General features: G+C 39.4%; 1 protein-coding gene across 1 annotated transcript in view; it reads right to left on the minus strand.

Moving 5' to 3' along the window:
- Positions 1-4,881: 4,881 nt before the first annotated feature.
- Positions 4,882-15,428, minus strand: part of ST7 (suppression of tumorigenicity 7) — a 73,859-nt gene continuing 63,312 nt past the window's right edge. The window contains exons 12-14 of the mRNA XM_026064503.1: positions 12,437-12,529; positions 9,289-9,428; positions 4,882-5,207 (exon numbers count right to left, since the gene is read on the minus strand). Of these exons, the coding sequence (XP_025920288.1) occupies positions 5,112-5,207; positions 9,289-9,428; positions 12,437-12,529 (329 nt within the window). The 3' untranslated portion in view covers positions 4,882-5,111. The remainder of the gene's footprint in view (positions 5,208-9,288; positions 9,429-12,436; positions 12,530-15,428) is intronic.

A 15,428-nucleotide genomic window follows, 5' to 3' on the forward strand; every position in this document is an offset into this window, starting at 1 on the left:
ACCTGAGAGATTTATGTTCAGGTCTCCTAAAGCTGAGACACAGCCAGAACTTCTCCTGTCTTCTGCATCTCATGTGGTTCTGGGATCAGAAGTAGGGACAGGGAAGCTAGCTCTCTCACACAAAGACTGCCCAGCAGGTCGAATTTTTTAGTCAGCACAAGCACCATGTTAATAAGAGGTTGTAGGAAGAGCAATATAGGAAAAAAACCCAACCCCAAACTCACAAAACCCCTGTTGCACCAGAAGAAAACAAGGATATTTTACAGCACAATGGATGCATGACAGCTGAGCTGGCCAATTATTTAGATATGTTTTTTGCTGTATTTATATGAATAAAAAAAGAGCTCAAGGTAGGCGTCTTACAGCTATAAGCATTTCTGCTGCCTTTTCTATGAAGAAAGCACTCCCCAGAGCTTTTGCCATTTGTCAGTGGGAAGAGATGTTCCCAGATATAAATATTACTAAGAAAGGCATCTCCTTGATCTTTTGCTAATTAAAAAGGAAGAAGAAACATAGAAATCAAGCAAGGCAAATAATTAAATAATTCTATATTTGATGCTATGAAATAAATTTCTGCATATATTTATTCATGAAGAAGAAACAGCTGTCCCTAGTTAGACATTTTAATGTCAGAAATAATAGATGTTAGATGAGACAAAAAGTTGTAGGATTTTTTTGAAATATGCAGTCCGATTTTCTTGAGGGAATTCCCTTTCCTTTTGGTGCATGAAATCAGAATCTAACAGCTCTCCGAAATGCTTTCAGCCTGCCAAATATCTTGGGACTACTCCCTCCCCACCATTTTAACAACCTTCAGAATTAAAAGCGTGTTGAACTGTTTTAGGAAAAACCTCAAGAAAAGTACGATTTTCTTTACCTCGTGGAGAACAGGGAGCCTTTAAGAATGAATACTTGCATGTTAAGTCATTTCTATGTTACAGCTAAAGAAATTGTTGTGCTTCTTCCCCACCTCTCCCACCAATTAGCCGAGCATCTAAATCCAATGATGTGTCTCATTCTCGCCCCTGTCCCTGCACAACCTTCTTTGATGGCTTTAATTAGGAGTAAAATACCTAAATCACCTCTGTTTCTGGTACTGTGCTGCTCAGCCGCTGCAATGCAAACAGGCAGGCTCTAGCCTGGCTCTCACAGACTCCAGGCTAGGAGCAATACTTCGTACCTAGCTTCTCGCAAAATGCAGCAAATGGTGGCAAGGAGGAAATGCACATTTTACTACGGATTAGCAATAGGGAAGGACATGTTGAGCCTTTGGGTTGGAAGGGGAAATGGGAAAAGGCTTTTGCCAGGAAAGAATTAACAGCTCTTAATCCAGCGTAGAAGAAAACATCTTTCTCCAGCCTCACCATGGAGTCCCCGAGGACACAGGACACCTGCAACGGCCATGCTGAGCATGCTAACGCCTTCCTGCGGTTCACCCCATCTTCTTAGTAGGGGCTATAGCCTTCATGAAGGTGATGCCATTTCTGAGGGCAGAGGAGGTTTCATGGACACATCCCACAGCCTATAGGTTTCTCTCGCTGCTTCAAATGAACTTGTCTTGTTAGCTGAATGACAGCAGCAGTCCACGGGCTGTAGTCACAAACCATGGATTTTTTTGTATAACAGCTTATTGTGCCTGATTAAATGGATAATGTAAGATCAGAATGTAAAATCTTCTTTTCCACTTTTAACTAACTGCGTTAGAGAAGCGAAAGTGTATGAATTAAAGGCAGATTTTCCTCCTTTGTTGCCCTAAGTCCCTCTCTGCAAAGCCTGTTTCCTCAACAGGAGGGAAACTGCAGATGCTCCGCGTGAAGCTGAGCAGCACCCAGGCTCAGGCCCCAGCTGGGGCTCCCTCGCATGTGGCGCCTGCTGCTTGCGGGCAGCCATGCCAAGCTGTGTCAAAGCAAACTGACAGCGAATAGAAGCCGCAGTCTCTTCCCAGTTGCTGTTAAAAACAGCCACCAAGGTCTGCAACCCCCTCTGCGCCGTGGCGGCCACACAGCATGTGAAGGGGTGTGTGCGTGTGTGGCTAAAGCTCCCCCTGGATGGTTACTTCCTGTAGGCTTCTTCTGCAATGTAGGAAAACTGATATTTTTCCTTGTTTCTACTGGGGTAAGGACTTTCCTGACATCTGCTCAAAAATCTATTTGGCATTAACACTTATTTAACCCAAATGATGAACAATCAATCAGAGTAAACAACTGCCTTCCTATAGGTGTAGCACTCACCTCTTGCAGGAAGGCTCTTGTCTTGGAGAAGCTGAAATTCCGATAAGGCATGAGACCCTGAAGGTGGCCAGCTCGGCCTACCTGGCACTCCTGGGTTTCTTTCTCTCCTTTCTTGTTTTGTGCAGTTTACAAAATAAAGAGATACTGAGCAACCAAACTATATTAGCTTGTCTTTAAAGAAAAAAAAGGAACTGGGAAAATTCTGAGTTAAGAAGTCCTGCCTCCATACATTTACAAACTAAAGACTCGGATGAGTTACTATCTGAACCAGATTTCCACAGTGCTCCTCTCTGCGTTTAGCTAGAGGCCTCCTATGATTATAATCATGGGCTGCCTTCTCCTTTTGATCTAAGCCATACTTCACAAGAAACATGCCAGAAGCATAAAAGCCTAAGGCAACAAACTCTGCCTAAAGAGAAAGAAAATTCTTTTGTCTGAGTTGCACAGTCTCACAGATGCCTAGAATTATAATTAAAACTACAAAGATTTTTCTAGATAAAATCCATAGCTCAAGAGTGCATGTAAGGGAGATGGATACTAGAAGTAATAGAAATAGAATTGCATATGTATTTTTGTGTTCCTATAGTTCACCGTAGTTCAAGGGAAGGATCTGATTCTTCCAAGGAGTTAAGCTTTTTTTTTTTTTTTTTTTTTAAGATTACAGATAATTTCCACACAGATAATAATTCATGTTATTTCATCTTCTAACGGCAGGCCAATATAGTACCCTGTTGTCCAACACAAACTTTTGTGTAGAGCTATATACTGATATGCAAATACATTTTCATATAAGGACTGTTAATCACAGCAGTTTGTTTCCTTGAACTTTTGGCTATATATACATTAAATGTGACAGTTTTTTGAGGTGGCTGGGAATAAGGAACACAAAAGAATGTATGATACCAAGAGGTGAAGATGCCCAATCCTTCTGATCTTTGCAAACCTTAAGTAATTCTGACAGCACCCTTGTCAGGCAAAGAAGTGAGTATAATTATTCCTACTTTTACAGCTTAGAGACATACAGGAACAGTGCTTTAAAGGTGTTCCCTGTAGCTATTATTTTAGCAATTCAGATGCAAAACTGGGAATATAAATATTGGTCCATTTCCCATTTCCACATGCTGTCCACTAGCATTTCTCTACCTGTAATCTTACGCCACATCCTGCAATAAATGTAAGCCATACTTATTTCAAAAATTGCTTTGCAGGAATAATGGCCAGAGATAATAAACCTGCCTGGAAATCCCAGCAGTGACCTCACTAGTCACCTCACTAGTTTTACTATCTAGCCATGGGGCTGTCTGCTTTCCTATGTTCTCCCTCAGGTCTCATCCTAACAACTGATTTCTCTTGGTGTGGGGCTGGCATTTTTCACCTAGCACAGCAGATGTTGCTTTAATGCAGTACCACTATTCATTTTGACAAACACCTTTCTCCTGTCCAGACTAACATATATGTGATCAAGAGGGCAAAAAATAAAGTGATGCAACTCATTTCTTGCTGTAAAGAAACAATCTTTTTACACCAGCTCTGTTAACTGGAGTTTTATCTTTGCTCACTCATATTCTCATTGATAAATAAACTTACCTCCTGGTAATCACAGCTTTTCAAGCTAGACAGCATTTTTAAAATAATGGAAACATCCTGTGACATGTTGCATATTTCAAAGTGCAGCTAGCAAAGTGGCATCTTCGTTCTGCTGTATCATCAACTCTACACTTACTTGTTTGGGAGAAGAGTTGAAAAAAAAATCCTTAGTGAATCTATAATGCTGTAGTTTCAATTCTTGACAGTTAAGAGCACTTGCTTCAACTTCCAGATCAAATTCTCGATCTTAGCGTTGGCTTCATACATTGGCAGAGATGTTTATGGGAAGTTAAGTCATACAGTTTCCATTTACAGTGGCAAGGTTAAAACTGAATGCATTGTCTAAACCTCTCAGAGCACAAGGATAAGATTTCCTGGTGTAAGCCTGCTGATGAAACACCATGCTCTCTATTAATTGTGAATGAACTAATAACAATTTAGTTAACAAGCTTTTGGTCTCAAACAACAAACATTTATAATGCTGATGTTTTATCTGTACAGGAAAAAATACCTACTTTTTCGTACTTGAAAGGTACTAATAATGCAGTAAAAACTGAGCAAGAAATACGTAAAAGCATGAATGCAATCACCACGCATTACAGATAAATTTGTCATCAATTCTCTGCCATTACTTATGCTGTGTTCTGTAAATGGCCAAAGCATAAAGCTTCTGGAGGTACTTGAAATAGTGGAGTGAATAAAATCTTTAAAGTAGGTGGACTAGTTGAAAATTCAAATGAGGATAAAACTGATGCAGGGGATGGGATCAGAAGCCCAGTGTACTATCCAAACTGTCTAGAGAGCCTAAAGCTGCTCTAAGCAAGAGCTTTAAGTGTCCAGAAACCTTGTTTAGACTGTGTGTAGTCGTGAGGGCTTCACTCTAATTGAACTCTTTAATGAAACACAGTGATACTGTTGCTTTAAGTTGTGAAGTTATTAGTGCTGCTTCATTAACTGAACGGAAAGCCAAGCCCTAGTTGTGAAGCAGATACACCACACAGATGTTTAAGAACACAAAATACAATTAGAGCTATGAAGAAGAAGCCAAAAGACAGCAATGCTGCAATACACAAAAGTTTATTTTTATGTTTTTTTTTTTCTGAAGGCAAAATATAATAGAACCTAACATCAATGTATTTTGTACAACAAAACAGTTTTTATATGAGAACAGACAATCCATGAAGAGTTTTTAAGTCTTAGAACTGCTTCCCTTTTTTTTAATCATGCTTTCTTGTGGTCAACAAAAAGTTGGCACAGAAGATGTCATGGCAGTCAGTCAGCGGGTGTGCTCCCTCAGATCCTCGTCAGCTGGTGCCACAAACTAGAAGGCAGGATACTTTCTACTTTTTCCATCACAAAATTTAAAGGAGCAAAGAGGGTGCTGAGAAACTGCAAAGAAATCAGATACACATTCAGATCAAAAGGCAGGAGACAATAAACCTCAAGAGAAAGCTGTCCAACAAGACAAGAAACTCTTGCTGCATTCCTCCGTAAAATCCTCCAGCATGATAAAAATTAACTAATTCATGCATAAAGCCTTTCTGCCAAATTCTGAGCCTTGCATATACACAGATTTCTGGATTTTGTAGTCACGCAAGCAAGAGACCCATTTTTACAAAGATAAATGTAATGGAAACTACACAAAAGCTTTCACATGACTCACATCCTAGATCCAGGTTCATCCCTGAAAGCTCAACCCAAAACCTGCTAAGTTAAAAGACAGCCTTTTTCGTAAGTGCAGTCAGACCATCTGTCAGAGACAAAATGTGTGTCTTCAGATTCAGATTTAAAATGGTTCTGTGTTATTTACAGACCTGCTATATCCACTGACAGATCTGCTATATCCACCGAAGCATCACTACCTGGAATTCATCTTAACCTCCTCCTGCCACTACAGAACAGAATCTGTCACTCTGAAAGAAGTTCCAATATATTAATGTTATGATAGACATGTATTACAGAACCAAGTGAACAGAGATCATTTTATCACAGGAAAAATAACATTGCCAGCTCAGTGCCTAAGCACTTGGTCTACAAAATATATTTAAACTCATGTACAAAGCCTGGCCCCACTGAAGTCCCAGGAGAACCTGCACTGACAGCAAGTGGTTCAGGATGCCACCTTCTGTACAAGCCTCCCTGAGTGACATCTGTCCTGGGGCTATCCACAGCATTCACGTTTGCCTTGTCATTGCTAACTCCTGCTCTGCTATGATACTCTCAGTCACAGGGCCCAAGCAGACAGTGTCGCCAGAGCCAACTGGAACCCCAATAACAACTAGGGCTCAGTTCCTCTTCCCAAAGTCATGGGGAATCCAATTTCTGTCCCCAAATGCTGTGGGACATGGAAGGCCCCTCTCAGCTGACTGCCTTCCAGCACATTTAGTGGAAGGCCTGGTACCAGCTGTGAAGCTGTTGAAACAGTGCACAGTGTGTGGCCCTTGGAAAGCTCTCGGTGCTCACATTCTCAAACATCCCTGGCAGCTGCTGCCTACCATGCTTGCTCAACATACAGTAGCACCCAGGAGGGCTTAATCTGCATGATTTGGCTTTTTTATGCTTTTTGCCTTTCCCTTTGACTTTGACAGTTTCTTACATAGAACAAAAGGAACAGCACCAGCAGTAGAGAAGAAAACGAGGTGGCAGAGCTGCTAATGGCAGAGCTGCAAAAAGTCTGCTATTATTTTGTATTTTAAAAGAAAGCTATCATCAGCTTGGTTATTTCAAAGCTGAAAGGAAGCGTATTTCTGGGAGCACCTTCTGAATAATGCTGTTTGATTAAAACAGATACTGAAAATATATCTTTTTAAACTTTTCCACTGCATGGCTGGTATATGCATGGAGGAACTGACTGTTTATTGCTCAGTCCCTCTGATCTGATCCATATGTTCTTTACCTCAGGCTCTGTAGACATCCAAGCAGACGAAAGATCTCCCTGTGCAAACCTGCTTGTTGAACTAAGTCTCATCCATCATACAGAAAATATTGAAACAGACCGTGTCAGTGATCTCAGGCACAGAGAGATATCAAATAAACCAGAGAAAAATCTGTCTTAAGTTTCACTCATTTTAATAATTTTTGGTGTGATTTAACTAGGAACTACACTTTCAGACACATGTGACTGTTGACTTGATGAATTAAATACTTGACTCCTTTGTTAATGTCTCTCATTTTTGTTTAAGATATATTCTTACTACTACTATGTTATGAAAGAGCCTGCACTTTTAAATAAAATTTAGCAATCTACAGGATATTGTTATATTTCTGCATGACAAAATGAAAGAAATTCTAACATATTTACACTGTGCCGGCAATTTTATCTAAACCACTGCAATCAGAAATTTGTCCTGTTTGTGTTCGTACCCTGAGTGATCTCCAAAAGCCTTTCGTTAGAAAGCCTAGCAAAAATTATAAGTGCAAGCTAGGAACATGCGCTCCCCTAACCAAGTGAAAACACTAAGATCTGTTGTCATTTTGATGTTAGTTATACTCAGACTGACAAATCAAATAGAAGAACTGGATTATTCCAATTTCTGTGTGGGAAAAGTCAACTTTACTTCCAGGTACAACGTTACATAATTGGCTAGATGCAGTCAAGAATATCTGCACTTCCCACTGAACTGGTGGACAGCGTTCAGAATAGGTTCTGGCTCTGAAAGTCCGCTGCTCTGATGAGGTTTGGCAAATTCCAGTGAATCTATGCTGAACCTCCCAGAAAAGTAAAGTAGCTTTAAAATAACTTTGATCTCAGCAGTGAGTGGTGTAACACAGGCAGCCCTGGGGGACTGTCACAGTGGCACAACCTGCCTTTGGCAACCTCACACATGGAGCAGTCCTCAGCATTCAAGGGCTTTTTCTGCCTTGAAGAGTCTTTTGCTGGGAGGATTCAGCATGTCTGTGGTTCTAGGCCACCCATCTAGCTGAAGCACGGGTCTCACCAGCATGGGCTCACCTTGTACTGCAATTCCATAAAGAGGGTGTAATGGGAGACCTGCAGGAATCACAGACTTCAAGGGCTGACATTTGTTAATTCCTCCTTTTGGAGACCTTGTGAGCAGACATGCTGCCAGTTTTCTCTGATGCTGCTAGTTCACTGCCTGTAGAAGGAGCTCTAAGAACAAAACCTCATTGTCCTGCCAGCTTCAAATATATTCTTTGTTCTGCAGCAAGGCAGGCACAGGGACAGGACTGAGAGTCAATTAATTATGCCAACATCAGGGAACTGCAGGTTGCACTAGAAGAGCCCCAAAACTAGGGTCATGCACTTCAAAGACTTAAGGAAAAAACAAACAGAAACCCCTCTACAAAGAATTTAAATAACATATCCCTTAGTCATACTGTCTACCAAATGCCTAAATATACACTTTAGAAAAAAGAGACAGTAATAACATTTCAGATAAGTTTTAACACTTTGCTATGACAGAAGTGGTATCTTTTGCTAAGGCTGATCTTATTTTCTGTCTTCTAGAGCTGATGAAACAAAATTGTTGACACAAGAACTATTGCTGTATCAGACTTTTAACTCTGACCAGGCTGGGTGTTAGAAGACTTGGTTTACTTCAAAGGGAGTCCCTCAGCAAAGTAAAGGAGTTTGAGAAAGTACTTACATTTTGGATTTTGCCAAAGCCTTTCAGCCTTGCCTCTTCCACTCCTCCCCCTCCCCCCCAATGAAAAGCACTAAAGAAACTGAAATTAAAGCTGGAAGGCTTTTTTAGAAACACAAGACCTGTCTCAGATACAAATATATTCAAGGAAAAAATATTACTACAGAGGATATTCAGCATTTCTTGGATGAGGAAACCATTTTTTGATCATCCTGGGACTTTTCTAGGAAGTGAATTTTTCATATCCTAGAACACTGGAGCAGTGATGTGCTTGGTTTTGCAAAGAAAAAATCAGGTTTTAGCACAAGTGATGGCCCTTCCCCCTCCATCCTCCACTATTTATTAATCCTTGCTGGATTAGAAAAGCAGAATTAGCAGAGACAATAAACGTTATGAGGGAAATATTGAGACTTTATCTTTCACAGCAGTTTGGGGAAAGAACACAGAGATTTGCCCTCATTAACAGTGCACTCTGTTTCTGCTCATACCAAGAGTTTCTATTGCACTGGAAAACATGGCATAGTCATTATAGCTCTACACTGAACAGAGGGGTTCTGCAAACCATTATTAGCTTATTTCATTGGATTACCTATGAAAAAAAAATTCCTTTCCCCCTCACCACATCTTTCTTGACAAAACCATGAGAGATCTAGCCCAACAAAAGAGCCATATAAACCAGAGAAGATAGACAGTAGTGTTTTACTGCTTAGCTCTGTTAATGGTTCTTCAATGTCCCCTTGCTCAGTTAGGTCTCTTGCTGTTTTATACTTCTGAATGTGCAAAAGTTTAATACTGAGCAATATTTAGCTCAGCTCTGCTATATTTGTGTCTTTATTTACCAAAGAAGAGCAGCAGAGAATACTCACAGCTTTTGCGAAGACCCCCATAAGCTCTGGGAACTGATGTGTCAGGAGGGCTAGCATGGCTGTGAAAGAACATAATCCAGCAGTGAAGAGGATGAAGAAGGGAAGCTCTTTCTTGGGGTAAACTGAAACTTCATGAAATGCTGTGGAAAAAGAGGGGGAGGGGAGTGCATTGTATGTGAAAAAGAACATTCCTACATGGCTGAAAATGTTTTTGAAGAAAGAAACAAAGAAACGAATAGAAGATCTGAATCACCTAAGGCTAGTGCTACTGTTGTGTCAGTTACCTCACTGCCAGGTTATTCTGATCCAAACATCACACTTCTGTCTTCCTCTGGTCCAACCTACACGCTACTTTTGCCTTCCTTGTGTCAGCACTAGTTATAATGCAGCTGTGCAACAACTAACCCCAGAAAACCAACCTATAAATAAAATGTCCAGTTTTTACACAGGTTAGTGACTAGCCACATGGCTGCATGTTTGCTAATGCTGACATACAGAGGTGGCAGAGACATGCGGCTGGGAGCAGCAGTGAGACCTGCCTTTCAGTGGAAGCACAGTTGCAGATCGGTTTAACCAGGTTGTAAAACTATACTGTCTGTAACAGTAAATTCTAGGAATAAATTCTGCAGAACTGAGAAAACTTATCCTAAAAGCATGACATATAAACTTGTGATTTAGATTCCAGAATTTCAGAATTTCCTGCATATTTATAACAATATAACAATCTTTTAATAATTAAAGTTTTAAAACCTGAAATTGAAATTAATAAAGAATTTTTAAAGTGTTTGTTAGTATAAACCAAAAGGGGTATGGAAAGATCCTTTACTCTGGTGCTTTGGAGGAAGCAGCACCGAGAAGGCTAAAAGGGTTAAAAGAGGATGATGAGGATTTCACTGGAAGAAAATATCCTTTACACTTTCATGGTGACTCAGATTCAAGGTGAAAATTTTTTTGGGTTGGTAAAAGTTCTGGGCAAAACTTATCTGTTTTATTCAGTCAGTCCATAGTTTGAAGCTACAGTCAAGATAATGCAGACTTTGAAACATTTTTCCGATTCAGGACCAATCTCGATGCTAAATTTAAGCTTCCCATATACTCAAATCCTGTGGCAATCTATATACACAAAACACTATTCTTCCATTTTGCTTGTTTTCTCTGCTTCAGTGAACAGGTCTCATCTGATCACACCCACAGGTAACACAAGCACAGAGTAATCCAGCAGGACACCTGGCATGACTGCATTCATCCTGAGAACAGTGGTTTCCAACATAAACAGCAAGAATTTATAAGGGTTTAAATCAAAATATTAAGAACAAAAAAGAAATATAGTTTTGGTTCTGAAAATTCGTTCAGTTTAAAGAATGTTAAAAAGAAAAACAAATAATTTGCAACTTCTGTTTGATTTAAATTTAGAGCTTGGGAAATACTAAGATTTCTGGCTTGCAGTTTGCACTTGCATTTGACAAACACTCAAACCTATTGTTCTGGTTTATTATCCAGTCATAGCAAAAGTTATGTGATTGATATTTTTAATTAGGGTAGCCTAGGAGATCTCAGCGTTCTGACATCATTCCAGCTGACTCTCCTTTAGAACACATGCTATTAAAGGGTGTGGACAGGTATGCAAAAACCCTTTATGCGACCTGTGTCTGTCACAGTATGTTAAACCCTTCCCTTCTCAAACCCAAGAGATTTTGCAGTGAAAGGCATTTCCCATAACAGCCAGAGCAAACCATGACTATCTGCATATGCTGTTAAAGAGTCCCTTGCTTCTAACATTTGACAAGAACAATTAGTTTTGCATCTAGAAAGCAGAAGGTTGAACTATTCTGCATGACTTTGTCATGTCTAAATCTCCTGACACTCCGTCCTCCCCAGCTCAGTATCCCTCTGAGTAAAGCAGACAGAGCACTCTAAGAGGTGTTGTTATAATTAGAGTGATTATAATGGGGTGGGGAGATACTGTCAGTTGCCAAGGATTTCTGTGTAATATCAGGGAGAATGTACTGTGAAAGAGAGCCTCACAATGAGTGGATTTTTGCTGTATTATTCTCACCTAATGTTTACCCACGTAGGCTTATTAAAATTAGCAACACATTTTTTAGCCCAGCCTCAAGAAGTTATGAATGAAAGACTATGAGGACTGCAAATACCAGCAAACACAGCATTCACAGCAGAAGCAGGCTGAGTTTTACTTTTTCCAGATTCCAGATAAAGATTTCTCTTTGTTGCCTTTTCAGAATGGAGGGGGTGAGAGGGGAACCCCCTTGATCGCCCCATGTTTGTCTTCTCTAACCTGACCCTGCAAACCCCTCCGCACGTGTGTGTGCTCCACACGTGCTCACAATAAGTCCCACTGACTTCAGTGAGAAACCCTGTGGGAAGGAAGTTTAAGTGTTTGCAAGACTGGCTTCTTCAGCTCTTCCTCTGTGTTCTTGTGCTTCGCTGCATGCACTGCAAGTAGTCTCATTAGCTTAGACTGTAAGACTTCCTGAGGGCTGGATCTGTCTCTATATCTGTATCTCGTGGAATGCTTGGGAACACTGTTGGCACTTTGCTAATACATACTACAAACATGTATGATAAGTGACTGAGGTAATTTCACATCAATCTCTTCATAATAGCACACACATCATTACATGAAGAAAAGCCTCCCTTGCTACTTAGGAATGCTTTTCAGAAAATGTCAGAATAACTTGGCACAAAAGCTGTGTTAATGACCCAGTGGTCTCATGCAGGTTTGATCTTGCCTTGAAATTTAAATAGCTAGTTTGTCTATGTAAGACTGACAAGGCTGGGCAACTGTGCTTTTGGTTTGATGGGATGTTATCCTAGATAAAGGATCAGACATAGTTTCCACTGTCTTGGCAGGAGAGAAGCAGCAAAATCTAACAGATTTATATTCCCTCAGTAATCTCTCTCCCTATCATCACGCTGTTGACAGCAATAAAGATAGCTAATCGTTATGAACTATGGTTAGAACTGCCTTTTAAACAATCAAGTGAGCTCCAGAGACTCACTGTCAAGTGATTATTCTAATCCAGTGTACCCAATTTAACAGACATCAATGAAGAACAGCATTGCAAGCCTAAGGTAAACAATTCTTTTATGTCAACATTAAGAAAGAAGAGAAAAGAATGGAACGTACATGGTAGTAGCTCTCTATCTGCAGTTTCTGTACAAATAGGGTAAGGGTAGAAAAGGTGTCCTTTTTCCAGTGGATAGGGGATCATTCTGAAAGCTGAAAAGAAAAACAACACAGTACACAAATTACTGTGAGAGTGGCAGTTACTGGACATACTTAACTGTATTTACAATTTTGAAAAACAAATATAGGCAAAGCACTAATATCAGAATATTTAGTTGCAAACCGTTAGGGTATAAAATACTTAATTAAATGCCGAAATCCAAATCTACACTTAGCTTTTAATCTAGCAAGTACTTATGTTTACTTTTATTCTTGGGAGTAGGCTCACAAGTGTCAAGTGAGACCACTTTACATGCACATACATAGACGTTTGCACGGTCAGAGCTCAGTCTACTTACATTCCATAGTCAAGTTTACACATTTTGGCTTAGACTTTTAGGCTCCAGAATTTTTAATTTTCAGGGGAAAAAAAGCTGTATCTGATGTAACAGGTGTAGCCTACAAAAATGACCAGCCCAGCTTGTGAATTTGGGCCAATACTTGCAAACTCTGCATCAAGCATAATGGAAATTTTACATGGAAAAAAGCACTAAGCCCCAGTGAATTACCCATTACACTCCAGCACACCAGGTAACACTGTGTGAGTCAGCACAGAGAACCAGTTTTCCAACACAGTCATGTTTTCATTTTATATTTGGCAATCAAAGATTAATAATGAATTATTAAAACCAGGTTCCTGTAATGCATTCTTTGAAAATGTAGCAGATCAAGTCAGGTTTCTGATATAAATCTTCAGGTCATGGATTAAACAATACTTAATCTTATGCATTTTTTTCAAATATATGTAATATTTAAATTGAAAATAATAACAGAGAGGGAGGGAAATGGATTACTAAATCTGGACTCTGATGATATCATAGGTCATCTGAGTTATGCTTGTGTGGTTTATGGAAAGATCAGAATACCTGACTGAATTATAGCTTTGCAATCAATGCATCCTTTTCCGTTATTCTATATATTATTCTCACTGTTAAAATGTCATCAACATGTTATTCTCACTATTTCTATGAACATCAGTCACTGAAGCAATATTTTCCTTAACAGATGTCCTAGAAGCACTGTATATTTTAAATATTAGGTACAGACCACCCCCACATGACAATACTTATCTCTTTCTCACAAGGCAATTGAGGAATTGTTTTAAAACACACAATTCTAACTACTACAATATTCTCTGTTATACACACTGCATGTGAAATAATGTCAGCTGTACTTTTATCTTGTGCAATTATATGAGTATTTATTTTCAATTTCTATTTTTAAAGCAATAATAAGGAAGGCAGAAATCCTCAAAGTATAATGAAAATATGCCAGTGTAACTTCAGCTAACACATGGTATTTATTCTCATATTTGATTATTATTTAAAAATAAAAACATCATGTATTTATTTTAGTATCTGGAATGTAGCCAATCTACACTACAGGTGTATCATTCTAAGGTAAATTGTCTTTTCAAAGTGTATATAAATCACTATAACCTCTGCATAAGGGAAGGACCTGTTTTCTTGGAGTCTGTTGAGGTAAATGTTATCAATTTTTCTCAGGTAGCAGTAATTTCTTAAATTGAGATAGAAATAAAAAAATATTCTGTGCCTCAGGTCTTCAGAAATGAAAGACTGATGGTTCTAAGTGTTTATGTGAAGTAAAACTACCAGCACTAGTTTCCCATAATGATTTTTATACAAGAAAGTGTAATATATTATTGAAACCATCCAAGATCCTCTCCAAAAGAACCTAGAAACCTCCTTATGCAATCCAGCCCCCAGGAAACATTCTAGTGTGATTTTCTTTAATGGCATAACAACATCAGAAAACAATGAACTGGAACCTAAACCACAATAGCACTACGTATGAGAAACGTATTTTGATGGATGTTATTTTCTCAAGGTTGTCTTAACATACAATTTTAAAGCATGTCTTTCCCTAGACAGCACAATATACTATGCTTTCTACTTGCAAGATGCTTTACAAATATTTGATTAATTATATTCTGCATATGTTTATGCTGGTAGCACTATCATGAGATAGCATGATGGTTCTGTCAGTTAGGCTAAATGTTATCCCTCTGCGTCTTTATTCACAGGTATGAGAATAAAGTAGCATGACCCACAATGAAGGTATCAGACAAGTGAGGCCACAGAGGTTAAAAAATGCCTTCCTACTGGGACCCGATCATTTGCTGAAGGGACCAAGGAATTCAAACATCTGTACTGCCACAATCTCTGAAGTGCACTTTCAGAAATCTTGCTCCTCCCCCTTTCTTCTGGAGATTAGAGTCAGTCTGCAGTGAACATCTCATACTGCTGTCATCATGAAGTTGAGGAGATAGAGTCTGTGTCTTCCATTGGTTTTCTGACATGCTGGGTGTTTCATTCTAGTGCTATTTTCTTACCTCAGAGTCAATTCAAAGGTTTTAGTCAAGTGCGCAGAAAAACTGATTTCACAAAACATGGGCAACTACTGTGAAGATGTCTCCATCCAAACTAGTTTTCTAAAGCAGGTCAGAGGAACCAGTACCTATTGCTCTCTACTGACTAAAAGGGAGTCTACTGAAATAAAACGCAAACTGCACACTAAGCAAAATGGCTACTGTTGTAAGGATCTGTTTATAGTCACTCTTGGAAAAAACAGGTTTCTCTACTAGAAGATGACAGGTCACAGTCACGCTTCTCCTGCTCACTTCCTGATCTGCAATCTCTCTCTGGAGCACAGATGATCAGCATGACATTTATTAGCAGCCTCGGAGATTGAGTGAAACCCAGATTTGCAGTGATCATCCAGGGTGACCCTAAATCTGTAGATCAGACACTGCTCAGGGAGTCAAGAAAACAAAATTCTTGTTCTGACACTAACCAGTGAAATTTCAGGGAAGTTGTTTTATCTCCATGAATCTCAATTACATATTCTCTGATACAGGTACAGGAGTATTTCT

This window comes from Apteryx rowi, unplaced genomic scaffold (genome assembly GCF_003343035.1).
Source record: "Apteryx rowi isolate R43461 unplaced genomic scaffold, aptRow1 scaffold_219, whole genome shotgun sequence".
NCBI lineage: Eukaryota > Metazoa > Chordata > Aves > Apterygiformes > Apterygidae > Apteryx > Apteryx rowi.